General features: G+C 38.3%; 1 protein-coding gene across 5 annotated transcripts in view; it reads right to left on the bottom strand.

Moving 5' to 3' along the window:
* Nucleotides 1-15,617, bottom strand: part of MAD1L1 (mitotic arrest deficient 1 like 1) — an 841,854-nt gene that overhangs the window by 772,187 nt on the left and 54,050 nt on the right. For all 5 annotated transcript variants that reach the window (XR_003852570.1, XR_003852571.1, XM_029576299.1 and 2 more), the window contains one exon: nt 10,960-11,046. Coding sequence is in view for 3 of the 5 variants with exons in the window: in XM_029576299.1 (XP_029432159.1) it covers nt 10,960-11,046 (87 nt within the window). In the remaining 2 variants the exon portion in view is untranslated. The remainder of the gene's footprint in view (nt 1-10,959; nt 11,047-15,617) is intronic.

The following is a 15,617-nucleotide window of genomic DNA, read 5'->3' as shown; positions in this document are numbered from 1 at the left end:
TGGGGCATTCTACTCTTCACCTTTCTCCATGGAGAAAACTTATTTTAACCAGTTCTCAATCCACAACAGAACATTGCTTCCCATTTTACTTCACTTTATTATATTTGATGAATCATCATTCTATAATCAAATCAAGGCAAAATTCAGTAAAACAAATTGTCATACATTAAAATAATTAACTAAAACAGTAAGGTAGTAATCATGTGCTATAACAGTAATACTCAAAACATACAAATGACATCTAAAATAGTAAAACAAGATGAAAATCTCATATATAAACAGAACAAAATACAGTAAAGCCAAATGTAAAAATGTAACAAAATCAAACAGAAAAATAGATCTAAATTGGGAATAAAAGGGAATGAAATGATTTTATGTATGTGCTTAGATTATGGATGTTATACTGTGAGCCACTTTGGGCCTTGGCAATAGCAGCATATAAATGTGAATAAATAAATTAATAAATACAAAAACAGATTAAGTAAAATCCGTATAATGAAATTCAAATAAAAACTAAATTAAACCAAAACAATTAAAATAGTACATAAAACTTAGGTAAGAAAAGAAGGAAAAATCTACTAAAATAAGTTTATGTACATCAGAATTGGGGAAAAAAATTTTCAATAGAACCAGAACTTATTCTGGAGATTTAATTTCCTCAAGAGTCTCTCATGAGGGACTTTGACAAACACTTTCTGAAAAACCAGATACGTATATCAACTGGCTCATTCTATCCACATGTTTATTTATGCCTTTAAAAAAATGTAAGAGAATGATAAAAGCAAGACTTCCCTTAGCTAAATCCATGTTGGCTTTGTTCAATTAAACTTTGACTATCTATATGTTCAGTTATTTTGATTTTTATAATTGTTTCAAAATGTTTGCCTGGCACCGACGTCAGACTCTGGGTAGGCAGCACCTGGATTTCTAGCATTTTTGCCACCTCTCGAAATTTTGTTGCACTAGGTGACTGCCTAGTTCACCTAATGGAAGAACCAGCCCTGCCTTGTGACCCCCACACCCAGTCAAGGCTGCAAAATATCCACAAAGAATATGCACGATATATATTTGCAAACAATGGTGGACATCTGAAAAACAGATCAGCTAGAAGGAAGGGATTACTAGAGAACTTAGTTGAGAAACACTGGTATAGAGCATATCACAGACTTTTACCTTATTAGCAAACAGCCCCATTAAAACCTTGGAGATGTCCAGTTTTTCTACTGGTTTTTGTTTTTTTTTGGGGTGTTTTTTTTTTTTTTAACATAGGCTACCTGAGAAATAAGCACAGCTAAAGCGTCACATACACAATAGCCTCTCAGGCAGTCCCACAGAAAAGATTCAAAGAGCTATCTGCACGCTTAATTTAGTGCCTCCTTCCTGCCTATATCAGCCTAACTCCTTCACCAAAGGCACAAAAAAAAAAAAAGTACAGCAATGAAATGTTTCAAAAAAGGTTAAATCCCAATTAGTAAGACCTCATGTCAAAGAATAAATGAGCAGATAATCACTGAAGCTAAAAAAAAAAAAAAGTTCTTGTTTCTATTAGCAGTAATTATTACAAATAAAACAGAAAAATTCAAAAAAATATTAGAATGAAAAACCCCAATTATTCCAGAAATTAGTTCCTGCTATGACAGTTTTGGGGGGTTTTTTTTGGTTTTTTTGTTTTTAAAGTAATCATAATGGGTCATATGGACCCAATTTTAAAAAGCATTTACACGGGTAAAACTGGGTTTTACCCGAGTAAATGCATTTTACTCAAGTGGGCTTTTGAAAATTGCTACAATAAAAGCCATTGAATTGTCCATAGGATTTACTCGCATAAGAGCACTTTACTTGAGTAAATGGCTTTTGAAAATTGCTACAATAGTATGTTACATTTACACATGTAAATCCTTTGAAAATTACCTATGTACAAAAATGACAAACTTGCAGTAGGTATCCAAACTTCTAATCTTATAATGGAAACATCTCAATGTTGACTGACCCCGCTTCATCCTTGTGGGGGGGGGTGATGCGGGAACTAAATAGCTTCAGTGCTGTATCTGGCCTTAAGGTTAATCTCGAGAAATCTGAATTGCTTAATCTTAACCTGGACCAAACCACAGTGCATACCATTAAGGAGAAATTCCCATTTAAATGGGCAAAGACACATATCAAATATCTGGGTGTGCTGCTTTCCTCTAAACTTCCAGACCTCTTTCGCATTAATTATCAACCATTAGTAGATAAGATTCTGGATGACCTGAGTCGGTGGAATAGTGGCACTTTCTCCTGGCTCGGCAGGGTAGCCATTATTAAAATGACAATACTGCCAAATTTTCTGTACTTGTTTTTTTCTCTGTTTATATCCCTTCTCCAATATTACGCAGTTGGCAGAAAAAGATCTTTGATTTTATCTGGCGTCGCCGCCCCCTAGGATTTCATGATCCATACTGTATTTATCAAAATCACAGGGTACACTGGGAGTCCCCAACCTTATGCGGTATTATGCTGCATCTCAGCTACGGGCTTTATTTGATATTAACAGGACTCTGTTTCCCAAACAGTGGGTGCAGATTGAACAAGCTATAGTGGGCTTGATGGCGATAGCTGCAATGCCGTGGCAACCACGCAATACTTGGCGCCGGTATGATGTATTCCATGGTCCCTGGCTGTCAACTTTAAGTATATGGGGTCAAAATCGGAAGCAGCTGGTGGGGAACCATAGGTATTTCTACCAGACTTCCTTATTTAACAATGAGCACTTCCCCCAGTGGCTATCAAAACCCGCATTTTAAATTCTGGCAGGAAAGGGGAGTCACTAACATTGGGCATTTCTTATCCCAGGATGTGCGCCTCTCATTGGACCAGATGACAGTTAAATACCATCTGGTCAGTTGTGATTTCTTGGCTTATGCCCAGGCTGCCCATTTTATCCGCTCCCAGCAAACAGCTAATCATCTACGTCCTGGTCGGACATTGGTGGAAGCCTACTGCTTAACTAGTGACTTTATTACTGGCTCCATCTCTAAGCTATATCAGTTATTCTTTATGCAAGGTTTGGAGCATTGTCTATTCATAAAACGCTGGGAATCTGACCTACATGTACAGCTGGATGCTAGCACATGGAGGGAAGTCATGAGTATGGCCAGGACATGCTCTATCTCTTCCAAAATGCAAGAAAATTGCTATAAAATGATCTATCGATGGTATCTCACGCCAGATAGACTTCACAGGTTCTACTCCCAGATTGACGATGTCTGTTGGCGCCAATGTGGAGGCCGCGGCACCTATTTACACATATGGTGGGACTGCCCTAGGTTGGAACCATACTGGAAAGCAAATTTTGCCTCGCTTAGCGAACTTTTAGCGGTGGAGGTGATACCGTCAGCTGCTATGGCCTTAAGTATTTTTCCTGATACCATACATAAGACACATCAACGATTGTGTGCACAGCTCTTTATTGTGCCTCGCGGCCTAGTAGCCTCTCACTGGAAATCAGAACACATTCCTAAGATTACAGAGGTCAAGGAACGATTTCATTCTTACTACCACTTGGCCTCTTTGACAGCCACTAAACATAATCGAATGGCTTCCTTTTTAAAAACTTGGAAACCCTTTGTGGATTATATAACATTTATGATACATTACTGGGATAACTGGGGTAGTTTTGGGTTTTTTTGTTTTTTTTCCCTCCTTTTTTTATCTTTTGGGATCAAGCAGTGTTGGGAACTCTGCTGGTTTGGCATATAAAAAACAAATTTTAACACTTTAATTGGATCACATGGCAATGGCTTACAGAAGAGAGAATTGGATTGATTATATATACTTGCTGTATCATTTTTGTTTTAGATATCAATTGCTTACGAAACGCAGTACTCCAGGCAAGTGACTGTCATGAGGGGAGAGGGAAGGAGAAGTACATTCCTTCTGTTATACACAGTTATTTGTATATATTTCATTTGACTTTGTTGTACCTCTTCAGATTGCAAATGTTTGGAATGTCGATTTGTAAAACTGAATAAAACTTTAAATTAAAAAAAAAAATAGAAACATCTCAATATTTTAAACAGCATGAATACCCCAAAATTTCCTTAAAGACCATATCTCCAGTTTCTTATGGTAAAAGTAAATAGCATCAGGCTCCTCATTTAAAGAGCTTAACATCAAGACCCCCAATAAAACACCTCTGTTTTGCCAAAACATGGCTTTTGCAAGGGTACTTACATCCAATGACATATTATGCAGTATCTGTTCAGTGTTTCAGATCCACTTTTCCGCTTATTGTGCAGTTAGGAATTAGGGGAAAAGGACATGGAGTGTCAGATTGCCACTATGTAAAACGTATCACAATGAATCACTGCCAAGGGCCACACACAGATATACTGCTTGCTTATACACAATAAAATGTTAATACTAATTGTTTTGCTTTGTGAGAGCAAGTTGTAGAAAGCAGCACTACTTGCATTAGGGTTCATACAGGATCATTAGACATACTATAATTAGTTTTAGACATTTGAAACTGCATTTGTGATTTTAGATTATTATAGAGGCACTTTCCCTTGACTGAAAAGACAAGTCTGTCATTATCTCTGCAACCATCTCAGAACTCTTAGAATAAACACTTTGGCTTAGAAGCAGATAGCCATGTGATAGCTAGGAATCAGCAAGCTTACAGAAGTGCATCTGCTTCTATAGATAAGAAGTCAGTCCAATTAAGGAAGTAGACCATCCAGATTAAGGAAGTAAATTATCCCTGGCCATACACCCAGAACTGGCCTTCTGCACACAACAGCTAAGGTGGCAAAAAGAGGAACTAACTTGTCCAGATAGGCCAGAAGAGACTTTCTGTAGCTTAAAATATACTATCTTATAATACCTTCAGTTAAAATACAGAAACTATTCTGAGAGAGAGAAACTATTCTAAAATCATAATTTAAATGCATTCCTTTCAAGCATTTAACAGAGTTCAAGTATTTTACGAGAGAGATAAACATTTTCCTTACAATAAGATGATACTGGAATATTTCCTTTAACTTTAGAAGAGATAGTAAGAAGATACAGTACCCAAAAAAAGAAGTAACAAAGGTAAGTTCAGCCAGCTCAGGAATGAGGAAGTACCTTTCACTGAGAGATGAGGCACATATACATGTGATATCTGATATATAATTTATAGACTCCACATAGTGTGATGGGAAGAACAGAGAGAATCAAATTGTGTTTACACAGTCAAAGAGCCCTGGACTCTTAGCCCAGACCTGTCTCTCATTCCATCCTGGATGGTAGCCCAGTACTAGTTCTGCAATTAGGTGTATATAAGAGGGAGGTCTGGGAGCAGCTCTTTGCACTGAGTGGACAACAGACCTGAGACCATCCACGATGACAAACAGTGCCAAGTGTACCACTGCCTCCCCCACAGAGATTCTTCTTCGAAGACATTGCTGAGGATGAAAAGGGGGAATCATTCTTCAGGGATATTTTTTTTTTTGAGTAAATATTCTTTTAGACCACTCTCTTATATGGTCTCGTAAACATGCTCTTTCATATGGTATTGCTTTTATATAGTCAGTTATTTGCTAGACTAAGTAATCCAAATGATTTGCTGCTACCTTGCTAATTTCATTGCTTATATTTTTTGAGGAAGTGTTTGTTGTAAGTTATATTACTGCTAGTTCTTGTGTAGGAATAAAGCTCACATATATTCTTTTGCTAATTTCTTTCAGTGTTTGTGCCTTATTTCCATTGGATCACATGGGTCAAATATTCCACCCCATGGTCACACTACACAGGTATATTAGCAAATATATTCATTCAGCTAACAAGCTGGAGCTCCAAGCTTAGGCTGAATTGCATCTCTACATTCTAAACATTGAGGCCACTGTGTAGTGTACAGGTTACGGCCATTAAGAAATGTTATACCAAAAGTTACCAAGGTTCTTCATCTCCACACTCTAGCCACTAGGGAACCTCTGTGTTTATACAACTTAGAAGAATTGGGCAAAGATCTGGCCAAAGACATCCAAAAGGTGGGAAGAGGTATAGCTGGTTGGATATTTTAACCTGCCGGTTGTGAGCTGCAGTAACTCTTCTATAGAATCTGCAAGTAGTAAGATTGTGGATATTCCATCAAATGGTAAAGGAACCCACAAGGAGAAGAGCGATATTGGATCTGATGCTCAAGGAATGGGTAGGTGCCCACCTGAGCACCAGTGATCAAACAGTAAGGTGTAATATAAAGACAAAGGCAGAGAGAAAAGACATACAAAGATCAAAGTCCTGGATTTCAAAAATACTAACTGGCAAAATGGGTAAGTTTCTTGAGAAGGAGCTGGAAAGCAGGGAGAAAATAGGTGAAATGGAACAACATGGTCAGGACTGCCAACCGCCAATAAATTTATGAGTAGTCCAAAGGTATTAACAGACCTTACAGAGAGGCTCATATATGGGTTATTTCTACAGGAATTAGACAATTCTGACAGATACTTTGCAACAGCTTATAAGGGTGAATGGCACAATAATAAAACTGCCCCTTACAGGCCTTGAAGCATGAGATGAAGTGACTTGTCATGGGCACACAAACCTCTTTTGCAAAATCCCTAAGCTGTATAAATGGCCAAATATTTGGAGACATTTCCCCCACAATATGCTTACTTGTGCAATAAAAAAAAATATAGATATTCAGGACAGCTCAAGGGAGACTGAGCTTTGTCCTGTGGAGATTTACCATCATACAAAATTTTTTACACGCCCCATGAATTTCATTCAGCAGAGACGAAAGAATCTGTAGCAGAGCCAAGTGCTCCAAGCAATAAGCATATGACCACTCCTCAATGCTTGCTATTTTGAACATTCTATCATGCAACTAGCAAATTTCTTTTCAGACACTCAGAATTATCTCTTGGGAATGTCCAAATCATCAATCTTGACAGACTTCAGAATTTGTTGCATAGGTTATTTCATTCTCATTGGATTCAAAACATATGTAGGACGAAGTATTTTTAAAATGTGATAGAAGGCAATGTGACAAAAAGAAAAAAAACCGAAGAAAATAAATTACCAGAGCCGACATGGAAGATTAAAAAAAAAAAGAAATGTTTAGAATTCTCATGCTTTACTTTACAGTGGCTTTGAAATCTCAAGGCAATCTTGACAATGTTATATTTAAAAATAAAGCTGCATTCTACCCTCTATTCTCCAGCTCATACAAAAGGCTGTTGTATCAAAAAATGTTTAAAAAAAAATTCCCCTGGCTATTAATAAATTAAAGATGCCATTTTTGCGGCACCAGAACAGTTTCAGATAAAAATCTAATACATCTAAATATTTTTCTATGCTTTTATGTCATCTTCCTATTTCATCCGTTTTTTGAAAATATTTCTTTTTTTTTTTTTAAAGATATGCATGAAAAACCTTTTGCATTCTCATTAACTAGTTAGGGACCATCTGCCTGGAACAAACAATTGATGTTTTGATAAAATATTATATAAACAATGTCTTCCTATACAGTCCCCTGAGTCCTATCCAGACTATTAATGCTAATGGCATCTCTTTATTAGGGACATGATCCCTGGTCCAGTCCCTATTAAAAGGTTAAATATTAGTCCACAAGCTGCTCTATAAACAGATCTAAGAAAGAGCAGACAAGGGGGGAGGGGGGGTGCCTGGAAAGGTCTGAAACAGGACACTCAAACCTTGACCACCAGCAGTACACTGATTGTGATACTATTATTGATTTTTTGTCTGTTTTAAGAAGATATGTCAAATGTTGCCATCAGGAAAAATCTTGCCAGCAATACACATGCATCAACACTTGGTAGGAGCAAGAACCGAAAAGGGTAGTGAATGCCGGCTACAGACTTCATGGCCCGTTGAGGGGTGGTGAAGGAAACAGCTATAACCTGGGGAAACAGCTTTAGAAAAAGGCAGGAATGTCGATGCACCCAATGGCACAACAGGTTATTTTTTTATTTTTTATTTTTATTTATTTATTAACTTTTATTTACCGACATTCGTGCAGCACATCATGCCGGTTTACAAAGAACTCAGGTGGGTGATACAATATAACAATGAAACAATGTACAAAGAATAAAATAAAAGTAAAACCATAACAATGTAACCTTAGAACAAAATACTATTTCTTACAAAAGGACACATTAACCGATCATGATCAAAAAGAGATAAATTAAGCAGTAGGGGGGGATGTTGTTTCTTCTAGGGTATCCATGGGTGGTGCGGGGGGAAGCGGGGGAAACATAGGATGGGGAGGAGAAGTTCGAACAGGGGGGGCTGGGGAGAAATTAAATTTGGTTTGATTCGGGATAGGCCTGTCGGAATAGCCATGTTTTGACTCCTTTCTTGAAAATTTGCAGGGATGTCTCTTGGCGTAGGAGGGTGGGGAGGGAGTTCCAGAGAGTGGGGCCAGCGACGGAGAAGGCTCTCTCTCTGGTGTGAGTAGAATGTGCTGCCTTTAGAGATGGGGTGTGTAGAGTACCTGCATGGGTTGTTCTTGTGGGTCGGTCAGAACGGTAACGAGGCATTTCGTCGAGCCAGGTGTGATTATGTTTGTGTAGGGAATTGTGAAGGATGGTGAGGGTTTTGTATTGTGAGCGGAAGGAGATGGGTAACCTAATCTAACAAGTTATTGACCTGGAACCTTTTTGAACTTGTTTCCTTTTCCCCATTGCTCCCAATCAGTGGCTTGGAAGGCGGAGGCCACAGCAAATTTTTTCTTTTTTTTTTTTAAAGACAATTTCTACTGCTTGCTCCTAAGAATAATTGCTTTGATACTCAACAAATAATTATAAATTATGACTTGTGGATTATATTCCCATTATATATTAGGAATTTAGGAACAACTATTTTACATTTTTGAGCTGAGGTACTAGCCTTGTGACTAGTAATGATGGAGACAAAAGGAACAAATAATGTCCCCCAAAAATCTAGCATTTCAAGGTTCTAGGTCAGATTATGGCACTAGAATAGCAACAAATATTGTAGAGTCCAACAATGGTCACGCGATAGTACGTCTAACAAATTTTATTCCATTATGAGGAACCATTTTATATGAAATATATTTGCTGATTAAAATTCTTTGCAGAATTGACTAGATGTTGTAATCCTTATCAGATCATTTGGAAAAATGCAGTCTTACTTATTAATTTCCTTTCATCCTGCTAGACCAGTCCAGACGCATGGGTTTATACCCACCTACCAGCAGATGGGGACAGAGGACAACAAAACTTCTTCCAGTGACTTCATTACTGGTATATACAATAATGCAACACAGGCAATTGAGGTATAGTTATTTATCTAAAATATATTTATATTCCACCTACAGCAGACGACTGTGCTAAGCGGATTACAGAATAAATGTAAAACATTCAACAAAAACATAAAATTGCAATAAAATGGATACATTATAAAATTAAACAGCCAAAGAGAGATACCAAACAACAAAATTAAAAAGTACTATCAAACTGCCAAAAGCACAACCACTCAACTCAAGAGCAGTCATATGCTATTTTAAACAGGAAGGACTTTAACTGCATACGGAAAAATACAACATTCTCTACAGCCCGCAGAAAATCTGGCAAGGCTTCCACAGAGAAGGACCTATTGAAAAGAAGGCTTAATGGCAAGTTTCTTGTAATTGTACAGCCTTTAGAACTGCAACAGCAAGTAAAATATTTTCCCTAAGACTGTAAATTGCAAGGCGGCTTATAAAAATCTAACAAGTTAGAAAGATAAGAAAGGCCGTCCTGTTTCATAGTTTTACAAATTAAAACTAAGATTTTAAATTTCATCCACTGCTTCACTGGGAGCCAGAGTAAGTCTCGTGGCAGCAGAGATACATGGTCCCAGCATGAGACAAACTGCTGAATTCTGAAGAACTTGTAAGGCCCTAAGGGAGTCCAATGTATAGAGAATTGGAATAATCAATAACTTTAAGAACAAAAATTTGAATCAATTCGAAAATCCCTACAATCTAAAATATATTTTAAATGTCAGAGCATATGTAATTTATAATAACCCGACCTATAAATCTATTGAATGTGAAGTGTAAAAGATAATCTGGAATCAAACAAGAAACCCAAATTTTGGACAGTGTCTTTAAACTGAATGGTTGTCCCCAATAACGAAAGGCAACTTGCATTCTGTCCAACCAAAAAATCAGTGTCGCTAGAAATACTTTTACTGAGAAACAGATTATTTGTACGTAAAGGCATAAGAAGCAAAAAACAAAATTTCTAATGGGTCGAGAGGTAGAAAGGCAGGGTCCCAGGCCTCCTAAAGGGCTTCCCTAGGTATCAGAACTGAAGGATCCTGATGCTTCTCAGTCCAAAGGCTTCTGGTGAGCTATCCACAAACCTAGAACTGAATAAGTTTCAGCATGATCACCATCTCTTTGAATCTTCCTTTTGACCCACTCATGAGCTTCTGATTGGACCAGAAGGAGCCAGGACACATTGACTGATATTTACCTTCCTTCCTTGGTCTCTAATCCTGGCTGGTACAATTTGAATTCTGCTTCACATCTTAGATTAGGGGTATGTCACTCAGTCCTGTGGAGGCAGTGCATGCAAATATATTTCATGTGTATTCATTGTATATATCCTGAAAACCAGACCTGTTTTTGGCATGCCAGGACTGGAGTTGCATATCCCTAGCTTAGTAATCCAGCTCCCACTTGTTCCAGGATTGTGAGTTAAGTTATGTTCCTATTTCTTGACTATTCCTGCTGTTAGATTTGTACTTTCCATCTACTCTTGGATTTTACTCTCTCATTCCAACCTTCTGGACTTGCTTGTTGTACTTTAGGTACTGTTATCTGTTCTCTCATAAACTCTTTGTCTCGAACCATGACCTTAATTTTAGGAGACGAAAGTGGGGAATGTTGATGGAAGACGACAAGAAGGAAAAGCATCTTGGGTTGACTACACTTACTGAAACGTCTGGATTCCTGCAAGCACCTACCTGTTTGTGATGGTGGCATTCTGTTCTTTCAGCAGTATCTCCCTCTGCTGTATAGCAATGATCTGTCTTGAAAGATCATCAGGAGTTCTACAAAGTAAAAAAAAGAAAAAAGTCATCAGGTTAAGTTTAAGGATGGAGGGTAAACCAAAAATGACCAGAGAGGTTACTAAAATTGTCAGTTTCCATTACAAATTATAAGGAGGTAATTTTGTAACATCGCTCATAATTTAGTCAGCAAATATGTGCATAAGTTATACCAGTTTTCAAAACAAAGTTTCATGTATAAATCTGCTTTGAAAATCATCCCAACAAAACTATTCACACACAATAATACCTGCTATTTAATATGTGTATTTTTGCTGAGAAAATTTACATACATACTTTATAAAATCAAGTTGTATGCATCTAAATCCCAATCCTGCCCACCCCCTGCAAAACTTCTCTCCACTGTGTGTGAAAAGCAAGCACATGTAGGGGATATGTACATAATTTAATGCTTATATCGATTGCGCAAGTTTTTTTTGTTTTATTTTACATCTGCTCTCATCTCCACTTTATCCCACTCCCTGACAGCGACAATAGAATAGGTTGCCCAATAGTCTGCCACCAATAACGTGCATCCCCATCTTTCTCCAATGTATTCATTCCCATTTACTTTTATATTTTAATCTGACAAATATTTCCTCTCTCCATTCTTCACAACCTTCTTTCATGCCAGCAATCATGTTCTAATTTGGCTCTGCGAGTTTTACAATAGTACAATAAAACATTTTAGACGGCTCTTGAACAAAAGGCATCCTATAAAATTAAAATTAAGGCGATCACTTGATATGGTGATCAGGGAGGATGTGTTTAACTCACGCTCCGGGTGCCTTCCCCCTGCATATCCCCTGCAATCAGGATATCACAACCTTCACCTCCCGACCAAATATCCTATGCATAATTGACCCACCAGGAGGGCTTCAGCACTGCGTGCAAGTGATCGGAGAGCGGGATGACCACGCGATTTACATGGAAAGAAAAAGAGAATCAGTGTATGTCCAACAGCAAAGTGGCCGCCGTACAAGATGTAGGCCCTGATGGAGCTCTGAATGACCAGCCGTGGCGACTCACAGCGGCCGTGGTGGCGGCATTAAACTCACGCTTTGAAGAGTTATTGGCGCAGATGTCAGAGGAAAAAAGAAATCATAATGGGTCATATGGACCCAATTTTAAAAAGCATTTATTCGGGTAAAACTGGGTTTTACCCGAGTAAATGCATTTTACTCAAGTGGGCTTTTGAAAATTGCTACAATAAAAGCCATTGAATTGTCCATAGGATTTACTCGCATAAGAGCACTTTACTTGAGTAAATGGCTTTTGAAAATTGCTACAATAGTATGTTACATTTACACATGTAAATCCTTTGAAAATTACCTATGTACAAAAATGACAAACTTGCTGTATTGATCGATAGATCATTTTATAGCAATTTTCTTGCATTTTGGAAGAGAGAGAGAGCATGTGCTGGCCATACTCATGACTTCCCTCCATGTGCTAGCATCCAGCTGTACATGTAGGTCAGATTCCCAGCGTTTTATGAATAGACAATGCTCCAAACCTTGCGTAAAGAATAACTGATATAGCTTAGAGATGGAGCCAGTAATAAAGTCACTAGTTCAGCAGTAGGTTTTCACCAATGTCCGACCAGGACGTAGATGATTAGCTGTTTGCTGGGAGCGGATAAAATGGGCAGCCTGGGCAAACACAAAAAGCAAGTTGCAGTGCTCTAAGCAGGAAGTGGCAGGAGTAAATGAGCATTTTAGCAGCATGCTCAGAAAAAAAGAGATGGATTTTAGTAAAGTTAGAGAGGAAGAATCAACATGCTTTAGCAGTGTTTTGAACATGCATAGAGAAAGAGAGATAGGCATCAAAGATTACCAAGTTTACGGATGAGTGTCATCCACAGAGACAGAAAAAGAAGGAAGAAGAAAAGTGGGTTTGGTTGTGAAACAAGAAGTTTTGCTTTGGCGATGTTAAGTGTAAGGTGGCAATGGGACATCCAGGTGGTGATGTCAAGCAGGCTGAAATTTGGGAGTGGATTTGTGATGAATATTTTGGTATAGAGAGGTAGATCTGAAAGTCATCAGCATAAAAGTGGTACTGAAAGCCATGGAAGGAGATCAGAGCACCAAGATAAGAAGTACAGATAGGAAAGAGAGGAGAGCCCAGGACAGAGTCTTGAGTCACACTAACCACCACCAGATGATACAGTAAAAGCACAATGGGAGAAAGCCAGTATAGAGTCCCGAAGACCAATCGACTACAGCACGTCAAGAAGTAGACTGTGATCAACCACAGCAGATAGGTCAAGGAGGATGAGAATAGAGTAGTGATCCTTATGCTTGGCCACAAAAATGGTCACTGGAGATTTTGGCAAAAGCAATTTGTGTGGAATGTGCAAGGTGAAAGCCATACTACAGTGGATGCAAAAAAAGCTTGAGATGAATGGGAGTCTAGACAGCAGAGATGAATGGAACATTCAAGAAGTTTGGATGCAAAAGGCAGGAGGGAGAGTGGACGACAGTTAGAGCAGGGAAGGTCCGGTGCTTTTTTTTTTTTTTTTTTAGTAACATCGTAAGCACAGCAGATGTGAAAGAAGAGGGGAGTCGCAAGAGATCAACTGAAGATGTGACACATGGAAGGAATCTACATTAAATACCTGGAATAACCTTCTGAGCTAGGGCCAGTTCTCTCTCACCACATTCAAATCTTGCTCAAAAATTCACTTCCTTGAAGCCACTTTCAAAACTTGAATCTTAATTCTTTCTGCTCATGGCCTCTTGATTTTAACCATTTCAAGGTAACCCAAAACCTAACCTTGCCTGTGTATCTTGATTAGACTGCAAGCTCCATTGAGCAGGTACTGTGCATTATATGTCTGTACAGCGCTGCACACACACTGTAGTATTATATAAATGACTAATAAGAATAAGACTCACATAAAATAACATTGTCTTTCATGCCGGCTAAATAAACAGTTAAAAAAATATTTAGGAGACAGCTTAAGTGAAAATATGCATAAACACCAGCTGGAAATGGGATCTATTACTCCCTTTGCAATCCTGAAACTCAATGACCATAGGGAATGGATCCTCTCCATCTCGTTGCATTCATGAACTATGAAACTCTGGGTTTGGAGAGGTAGTCTCTAAGCACGAAGCCCAGTACAACAGAAAGCTAGGGGAAAAATCTAACATCTATAATCAACAAACATGTCGTCCCTTAATAAAATGAAAACAGAAATGAAGAGACAGATGGAAAAACATCAACATGCTTCCTGCTTATTGGGTCTAAATCTGGATTCAGGCTATTTAGATGCTATTTGCATACACCAGAAACCAGAAACTGCCTCCCTTAAAGATTAAAATCTAAGACAAAATCCTATTTTTCCAGTACACTTGGGTAAGAATAACCAGTCATGAGCACATGATATTCACTTTATAAACAATTCTTTTGCCCAAAAGTACAACTTAGCCCAGAAAGGTTTTGTGTCAGTGCAATGCAACCTAGAGATTAAAATAGTGAACTCCAGCTCCACAGCTTAAATATAGAAATTTAATAATAAAAATACACTTTAAAAAATCTGGTCAAACAAGGCAAAGAAAATTAACTTCATAGGAGTCACATCTGAGATGCTACAGTGGAATAGCTTTAAGGCTTAAAGTTCCATCTGTGCTATTAGTAAATGAAGGGAAAAAAAAATCATGCCTACCATTTCTGTTCTGTACTCAGCTGCAGAGTTTTGTTCTCCCAGAAAATAATTAGAGAGGATTTTTTTCCCTCTATATCTGTGTATAAAAAGTTTCTTTTTTTGCTTTGCTTCAACCTTCTGATCAGCTCCTGCGCATTTTCCAAGCTCGGGGGTTTTTTCCAACGTTCACAGCCTACTGGCCATTCGGGGTTGTTTTATTTTGTTTGGGGTTTGGTTTTTTTTTTTCCCTAATAAACAATGAAATTGAGCACTGACAATCAGCGGCTCCCCACCATCTGTTTCAAGTCGCTCACTAAGCTCCCTTTTTCACTCAACTGTCTGCAAGCCAGCAACTCGGCTTAATAATTTCCAGGAAAATGAATTACACGCGTCCCCAGACACGTGTAAATAAAAATGAAATTTCAGATTTACAGTGGCTGCCTTCAAACTCTCCTTCTCGGCTCAAGGAGGATTAAAAGGACTTCAAAGACACCCAAGTTCCAATTAAGTCAGCATTGCCCACCCCAGGGACGCTGAAATATTCCTCTGATTAGTGAGATGTGTTCTTTGAACTGTTCCTCCAAGACGAACTTTCTGAACTTTAATAATGCTGCTGCAATCCTCCCATCTTGCTCGCCTTTCCTGGGGAAAAATTTGTGCTTTTAGGACATTTAAAACTAAAGGAAGAATACACACTGGAGGCCAGGCAGTTTAGGGTGAAGACTTATTTATACCCAGAGCTGAGATCGCTCTACTGAGCTAACAAAACCCCAATTTAATTCATCAGCATGATCTCACCCCATGCGTTAAGACAAAGAAACTACTAGACTAGGACTGTTGAGAATCAGCACATAACCGAACTAGGCCTCAGGTAGACCACATGGAGAACAGGCTCTTCTCTGCACCAACTTTATTTATCTACAAA

Source organism: Rhinatrema bivittatum, chromosome 14, assembly GCF_901001135.1.
Source record: "Rhinatrema bivittatum chromosome 14, aRhiBiv1.1, whole genome shotgun sequence".
In the NCBI taxonomy this organism is placed as follows: Eukaryota; Metazoa; Chordata; class Amphibia; order Gymnophiona; family Rhinatrematidae; genus Rhinatrema; species Rhinatrema bivittatum.
This window is presented reverse-complemented; position numbering and strand designations above follow the sequence as displayed.